General features: G+C 48.3%; 1 protein-coding gene across 2 annotated transcripts in view; it reads left to right on the forward strand.

Moving 5' to 3' along the window:
• Positions 1–7687, forward strand: part of trpm3 (transient receptor potential cation channel, subfamily M, member 3) — a 242754-nt gene extending 235067 nt beyond the window's left edge. Inside the window, exons 25-26 of one of the 2 annotated variants that reach the window (XM_029762368.1) lie at positions 4209–4341; positions 5540–7687. In XM_029762368.1, coding sequence (XP_029618228.1) covers positions 4209–4341; positions 5540–7079 — 1673 coding nt within the window. In that variant the 3' untranslated portion in view covers positions 7080–7687. The remainder of the gene's footprint in view (positions 1–4208; positions 4342–5539) is intronic. The other variant, XM_029762369.1, reaches the window with a different exon arrangement.
• The last annotated feature ends 971 nt before the right edge of the window (positions 7688–8658 follow it).

The raw sequence follows: 8658 nt of genomic DNA on the forward strand, positions 1-8658 counted from the left end.
CCTTTGCTGATCTTTGTCAGAATGCACTCCCAGGAGTCTTTGATGTTCTCCAATTAGAGGCAGCTGGTCCTCGTTGTCTCTAATTGGAGATCATACTTAAGTAGGGTTTTTTTCCACCTGGGTTTGTGGGAGAATCATTTTGAGTTGTGAATGTTTCACCTCTGCGTCACGGTTTGTTGTTTTTTGTCATTCAGTTTATTTATGTATTACATAGTTTCACAGTATAAATAAAATGTGGAACGACACACACACTGCACTTTGGTCCGCTTCTTCCTACGACAGCCGTGACAAACGAGGCTATATACGGGGGGTACAAGTCAATGTGCAAGGGTACAGGTTAGTCTAGCTAATTTGTAAAGTGACTATGCATAGATGATAAACAGCGAGTAGCAGCAGTGTAAAAACAAGGGGGGGGGGGTCAATGTAAATAGTCTGGGTGGCCATTTGATTAGTTGCTCAGCAGTCTTATGGCTTGGGGGTAAAAGCTGTTAAGGAGCCTTTTGGTCCTAGAATTGGCGCACCGGTTCCGCTTGCCGTGCGGTAGCAGAGAGAACAGTCTTGGGCCTTCCTCTGACGCCGCTTTAGATAGGTCTTGGATGTCAGGAAGCTTGGCCCCAGTGATGTACTGGACTGTACTCACTACCCTCAGTAGCACCTTGAGGTCAGATGCCGAGCAGTTGCCATACCAGGCGGTGATGTAACTGGTCAGGATGCTCTCCCCTGAGGAGGAGAAGGTGTTGTTGTGCCCTCTTCACAACTGTCTTGGCGTGTTTGGACCATGATAGTTTGTTGGTGATGTGGACACCAAGGAACTTGAAACTCTCGACCTGCTCCACCAGTCCTGTCGATGTTAATAGGGTCCTGTTTGGCCCTCTTGGGACTAGGGTTTCTGGCATGATGGTGTTGATGTGAGTCATGACCAGCCTTTCAAAGCACTTCATGGCTACTGACGTGAGTGCTATGGGGCGGTAATCATTTAGGCAGGTTACCTTCGCTTTCTTGAGCACAGTGAGCTCTTGGAAGAATCGGTCATTGCAGGGGTTGAGAACAGCTGGCTTCCTCTGGGTCACTTTGTCATGCACTTTGTCCCATCTTCACGGTTCATCATCTTGAGTGTATTCGAACCAGGAATCTGTACAGCCATATATGCAACATAGTTTATGAAATCAATTGAGGCATTGAACAAATACAAATATGATAGCTAGATACACCCACTTCAAACCCTAGCTAACTAATAAAACATTGCTATAGCCTACACAATACCACAGATTATTTTACAAGACTCACAACATTTTCCTTTCTTTCTGTGTCACCAAATGTTTGCACACTACTGGTAACGTGAACAGGTTAAGATTATACTGTAACATTATGGCACAATGTTGTTGAGAGGTTATATGGACGTACAGTATGTCCAGCAGCTGAGCAGGGAGATAATACACTTTGAAATTGGACGTCTATCCTGAGGATGTCAGAAAATGCCTTCAAAATCGGCAGTTAGTTGCAACAGTGAGCGCTATTACCATCAAGTAGGCTTGGGTTTTGCTAAAATGTTGTGGATAAGGAGGACGGATGGGCGTAATCCCGTTGTCACGTCCTGACCATAGAAAGCTTTTATTTTCTATGGTAGAGTAGGTCAGAGCGTGACGGGTTTTGTCTAGTTTACATTTTCTATGTTGTGTGGTTCTAGTTTCTGCATTTCTATGTTGTTTTTTGGGGATGATCTCCAATTAGAGGCAGCTGGTCATCGTTGTCTCTAATTGGGGATCATATTTAAGTTGTTGTTTTTCCCACTAGGTTTTGTGGGAGATTATTTTGAGTTAGTGTATGTTGCACCTCTTCGTCATGGTTTGTTGTTTTTGTTTATTAGTATGTCTTGCATAGTTTCACAGTTGTAATAAAATGTGGAACGATACACACGCTGCGCCTTGATCATACAACAAACGTGACAGAATCTCCCACCACCAACGGCCCAAACAGCGTGGTCAGGAGGACTGGACCTGGGAGGAAATCCTGGATGGGGCAGGACCCTGGACAAGGCCCGGGGAGCATCGCCGTCCAAAGGAGGAGATTGAAGCAGCGAGAGCAGAACGGCAATATTACGAGGCGTTATACCATCAAGGCAAGCACGAGGCAGCCCCCCAAACATTTTTTTGGGGGGGCACATGGGGAGATTGGCAGAGTCAGGGTTCAGACCTGAGCCAACTGCCCGTGCTTACCGTGGGGAGCATGTGACCAGTCGAGCACCGTGTTATGCGGTGATGCGCACTGTATCTCCAGTGCGCATTCACAGCCCGGTGCGCTCGTTGCCAGCTCCCCACATTTGCCGGGCTAGAGTGAGCATTCAGCCAGGAAGGGTGGTGCCAGCTCAGCGCGCCTGGTCTCCAGTACGCCTCCCCGGTCCAGGATATCCTGCACCGGCTCCGCGCACTGTGTCGCCAGTGCGCATTCACAGCCCAGTGCATCCTGTGCCAGCGCCCCGCATTTGCCGGGTGAAAGTAAGCATCCAGCCAGGACGGATTGTGCCAGCTCTACACTCGAGACCTCCGGTGCGCCTCCACGGCCCAGTATATCCTGTACCTGCCCCACGCACCCGGCCTCCAGTGAGTCTATCCAGCCTGGTACGCCCTGTGCCTGCTCCTCGCACTTGCCCTGAGGGGCGTGTTACCAGTCTGGCGCCACCTGTGCCAGCCTCACACATCAGGCCTCCAGTGCGCCTTCCCAGTCTAGAGCTTCCGGCGACAGTTCCCAGTCCAGAGCTTCCGGCGACAGCCTACAGTCCGGAACCTCCTGAGACGGCCCACAGTCCAGAACCTCCTGAGACGTCCCCCAGTCCGGAGCCTCCTGAGATGTCCCCCAGTCCGGAGCCTCCAGCGACGTCCCCCAGTTTTATTTTAACCTTAACCCCTAGCTTAAAGGATTTGTTGCACGCTAGACCTAATTTTCCACTTACTTTAATTGTTAAAGCATCATCCACGCAGTTGATTTGGTCGAAGTTACATTCCTGAGATTTTTTCAGTTGATCTAGGGACATGGAAAAACGTTACTCCTGGGTTGATAAGGGCTGGGAAATCTGCATGGTCGTTCACAGACTGTTGTGCTGTGACCGACATCATCAGTGTCTTTTCCAGACAATTTTAGTTCTTCAAGTATTGACATTATCAAGTCCCATCGGAACAGCACAGACACTCAATTTCAGTCAGAATTGCCTTGCATTTTTCTAAACATTTTCACATTTACACCACCAGTTCCCTATGACTCTCTTTCTGGGAGCTGCTGCTGGTTGCTGGTCTACACGGATGTAGTAGTGACGTAGAAATTAGTTCCAAGACAAGGCCAAACAGGAAGTAAACACAGTTTGAGTTATACACATTAATGCTCGTAATTGTGGAAATAGCCAAGTGTTTTGATATTGACATGCGTGTATAGCCAACAAATACATGAGATGGCTATAAAGTTTCTTGTGCGGACGTTTTGAAGCACTTGTTTTTGTGAGTCTGTCCACTACCACTATATGGCTCATGCAAGCAATTAAGCCAGTCAAAGAAATCTCAGGAATGGAACTCTGACCAAAACACCTGTCTGGATGATGCTTCAACACTAAAAGTACGTGGAAAATCAGGCGACATCCTGACAGCTGATACACAGAAATGTTCCTGCAACATTCCCATGAGACATGTCTGGAACATTAATAACTTATGTTCAGAGAACATGGCAACCATGATCTGTGTATGTGTTGGTGGGACGTTAATGGAATAGTCTCCTAACATTCAGAAAACTGGACACATGAACGTTCTTGCAACGTTACCATGAAATGTGTCTAGGACATTAATATCTTACGTTCTGAAAACATGACAACCATGTTCTGTATATGTTTGGTGGTACGTTGATGGAAAATTCTCCTAATTCTTATGCCAAAACATGCTAAAAAGTTGTTTGCTAACATAGATAGAATGTTCCCCTAACTAATGGAAAACTGGACACTCAGACTTTAGGGGAACATTACGAGTAACATTATTAAAATATGATCTCTTCCTAGAATTGTTAGTTGGGTAGCTAGCAAAAAGCCAGTACTAGACAACAACAGATTAAGACAAAAATGATACTTATCACTCCTTGAGAATGCAGGAGTCCTCTAGCTATAGATTGATCCATCCTTCCTTGTTTCCGCTAATCCTTCCATGTTGCTTTTCATCATCCTTCCATCACAGAGCTCTTCATCACTGAAGACGAGCTGAAGAAAGTTCATGACTTTGAGGAGCAGTGCATTGAGGAGTACTTCCGTGAGAAAGATGACCGCTTCAACTCCTCAAATGACGAGAGGATCCGAGTGACGTCAGAGAGGTTGGACATGAGCAAACACAATCCTGTCATGCTTAAGTACAACACATGATGTAGGCTCTTCCTTTTTGTCAGCAAATCACTTCCTCATCCTCATAGTATGGGGGCCCCGAAAAAAAACATGAACAAAGGCTCCAAAAACACCCAAATAGGTCCTTTTAGAAACTCTCAGTATAGTGATGCAGGTCTTTAGATGTTGTATACATAAAATTGTGTCATTACGAACTTTATCCACAATTTAATATTCAGTTTTGTGCAACTTGAGTCGTTTCCGCTATCCATCTGTTTCATTCTCTGTGTAGCCTGCTGCTACAGGTAACTGCCAAAATTAAGGAAACACCAACATAAAGTGTCTTAATAGGGTGTTGGGCCACCACGAGCCGCCAGAAAAGCTTCAATGCGCCTTGGCACAGATTCTACAAGTGTCTGGAACTTCCTGTGTGGAAGCTCTGCATGCTTTCAGTATACTTTGTGTCCCTAATTTATTCAAGTGTTTCCTTTATTTTCGCAGTTACCTGTAGAATGGACGACGAGGTATTGTTCGAGTTGCAAAAAAATGTAATATAATGTTGCGGATAAAGTTTGGAACGACACAATTTCATGAGTACAAAATCTAAAGACTTGCATCAGTGTACTGAGAGCTTTGCCGTTTCTAAAATTATGTATTTGGGTGTATTTGGAGCCTTTGTTCATGTTTTTTTTGCGTCCCCCATACTACACAACGAGGATGAGGAAGTGATTTGCTGGTTGGGGTAAGTTTCTCAAAAACCTTTTTTTCAAACATTTTTATTTGGTTCTAAAAAAAATAACTTCTTCTTTAAGTACATCACATGATGTAGGCTCTTACTTTGCTGCCATTATTTCCAGTCATGGACAATATAATCACTTTCACCCCCTCCTCTCTCTCTTCCTCTCTCTTCTCTCGCTCCCTCCCCTCCTCTCTCTCTCTCACTCCCCCCTTCCCCCCTCCTCTCTCTCTCCCCCCTTCTTTTTCTCCTCCTTCCCCCTCCTCTCTTTCTCCCTCCCACCCACCCACCCACCCACTCCTCTCTCTCTCTCTCTCTCTTTCTCTCTCCTCCCCTCCTCTCTCTCCCTCCCCCTCCTCTCTCTCCACCTCCCTTGTCTCTTCCTTCCCCTCCCCTCTCTCTCCCCTTTCTCTCTTCTCTCTTCTCTCTTTCTCTCTCTCTTCTCTGTCTTGCAGAGTGGAGAACATGGCTATGCGTCTGGAGGAGGTGAATGAGAGAGAACATTTCATGAAGGCATCTCTACAGACCGTGGACATCCGTCTGGCCCAGATGGAGGAGCTGATTGGTCGGATCGCTGTGGCTCTGGAGCGAGTCACGGGAGTGGAGCGGGGCGAGGTCAACAAGGCCCGCTCTCGCACCTCCTCTGACTGCACAGACTCGGCCTACGTGCTGCGTCAGGGTGAATGCCCAGATGCAGCATACTTTTTGCGCCAGAGCAGCTTCAACAGCCAAGAGGGGAACTCCTACCGGCTCAATGAGGGTGCAGAGGGCTCCATATCGCCGCCCTCCCCCACCAGTCTGGCCATGCGCACACGCAGCCACTCTTTCTACGTGGGCGGAGGTCGCGAGCGAGCTGGGGCCGACCAGGCTCACCGTTTCAAGGAGCGCTCCTTCAGCCTGCAACGAGCCAATAGTTCACAGTCGGTGGCCTTGTGCACTGCCCCCAAGGAGTCTAAGCCCCTCCCACTGGCCACGCTGTCCGTCTCCCAGCAGCACCGCCCCTCTTCCTGCGTCGACATCTTTGTGTCGGCATCCGAGGAGGAGGGGCCAGCCAAGGTCTTCTTCGACCCACTGAGGATGGCCCCTCCCCTCCGGCCCGACTCCTCGCTCCACTCCGAGATTATGGAGGCGGTGCTGTCGAGCGGGAGGGACTATGGTGGAGGCAGCGGGTTGGGCGACAGACACTCTGAGGGTGGGGCCGTGTTCGAGGACAGCATGGCTGCAGACCTGTCACTATGCTCCGCCAACCTGCTCCCAGATAACACCGTGCCGCTCTGGGAACTGGACCCCTCTCCTCCAGCATCAGCGGGCCTGCTGGAGCGCTCCAAAAGCAGCCGCTACCTGTCCACTGGCGGCGGGGGCTACCTGGAAGAGCCTCAGCTGGTCAAGTCTCACAGCCTCATGTTCACACCGCGAGGCTGCTATGGAGGCCTAGGGGCAGGGGTTCAGGTCAAAGCGGCTGAGTACACCAGCATCACTGACTGCATAGACACCAGGTGTGTCTCTGCCCCTTACTCCACCGACGACTGTTGCAACTCCCCCGGAGGCTCCACCTCATTCCCCTTTGACAAGCCCCCTGAAATGAGCTCCTCTCACCCAGAGCGCGAGGCTGAGCTCAGCCACACAGAGTCAGAGCCTGAAGACCTAGAGGACATGGCCCCCGCCCCCGAGCCCCGTCGCATGGGGGGTGGCTTAGGAGGGGTGAGTGGGACCCCCTTCTGCTCGCCCTTCTCCAGGCTGGAACGAGCCAACAGCTGCTCCTCAGACGACTCCTCCCACCCATCCTTGGCCCCTCCTCCCCACAGAAAAAGCCTGTCGGTCAGTGAGAGGATGGAGAGGGGTACAGACCATGGGGTGCTGGGGGAACCCAGGAACCCCTTCCTGAGGAGCAAGTCTGGGGCGCGGCCTGACGCCAAGACAGACAGCCTCTCCAAGAGGAAGCTGACCACCCCCTCTGCATTCCGCAGCTTCAACAGCAGACACAACTACACGTGACAATTATGAAGGGAACAGGAATGGGACAGGGCACATTCTGTTATACAAGACCATAGGGCTGGCTGGGGGGAAAGCAAGGTCCATGGGGAGGGAACCTACCAGTCTTAAACAAAGTGCTATGAAGCTAGGGTAGTTCTTACCTCCTCCTCAAGCTGACTCTCATTGCGTGTTTAGTAATGGAGGCTATGTACCGTGTCTGTCTACCATTTTTTTGTCAAGTCAACACACTAATGCATCACATGTCACAGAACACTAGTCTAGTCCACACAAGTATAGAAAAAAATGTCTACTAATAACAGGTTAGTCAGAGTCTTTAGAAAATGATCAACTTGGCCACCTGACAATATATGACTATAGGTCAGTATTGCCAAATTTCCTCAGGTTCTCCTTATTTTCTCTTTGCTCTTACTGCCCATACCCATGGATATGACTCTTTACTTTTGTGCTTCCACTACTGACATAGCACTGCATGCTACTGTAACTGCATGCTACAACAGTAGCAGCAGTAGTAACCTAGTCCCCAGGGTAATTTTACGTATCGCATATAAGCCTGAAACGCCAACAACTCAAATCTGGCCTATGTGGTATTGAAAAATTGTCGTGGCTCCGAATAAAAAAAAATTGTGGAGAGCTGAGGTGTTCGAAGGGAGGTGATTGATTACAAATAAAGCCAATGGCTATGGGTCAGGACTTTTTCCTGATCTTTCTAGGTTAATGAAGGCCATGTTTGAAGCTTTGGTCCACCAGACCATCTGAACATTAGGGGGAAGGGTCAGGTGAACTAGATTACAGCAGTAAGGACTGTAGTAGAACACACAGAGACCAGTCAAACATTTTTTTTATTTTTTATTGAACCTTTATTTAACTAGGCAAGTCAGTTAAGAACAAATTCTTATTTACAATGACAGCCTACCGGGCAACAGTGGGTTAACTGCCTTGTTCGGGGCAGAACAACAGCTTTTTACCTTGTCAGCTCTGGGATTCAATCCAGCAAACCTTCGGTTACTGGCCCAACGCTCTAACCACTAGGCTACCTGCCACCCCAAACTGGTGATGCAGGTTGAATTTCTGGATATAACAGGGCTCTATTATGAATAATGCATGTCCCTGATTTAAAATCCATGCACACTGGCAGTCAGGTAGCATTGACCCAACAGAGTTCCAGGGTACTAAAATATATTACCTACATGGCCTCAGTAACAAGGAAGATGGAATATTTAGTTAAATGTAGACTCATCGTAAGTGTCTATCTATTTACTTGCGTTGCCCAATCCCCAGTCACGTGGGCTTATTGTCACTGTGACCTACAGTGTAGAGGAGTAAACACGCACACACACATAATCATACATGCACTCTAATGCCTTCAAGGTGAATGGAATGGGTGAAGGAAAGCCAAAACAATTCCTCTAATGTAACAGATTGTTTGATAGCACCAGCATCATTCCAATGTTATAAGTATTTCCCTTAGATCGCCTTTTCTCAGTGAAAAACTCAGAACTGGACACAAGAGGGAGCTGTGACCCTATTTGGAGACTCCGTCATCCTAAGCAGTATGCCCATTATGAAATTGCAACACTTC

The sequence above is a fragment of the Salmo trutta genome, chromosome 9 (genome assembly GCF_901001165.1).
Source record: "Salmo trutta chromosome 9, fSalTru1.1, whole genome shotgun sequence".
NCBI lineage: Eukaryota > Metazoa > Chordata > Actinopteri > Salmoniformes > Salmonidae > Salmo > Salmo trutta.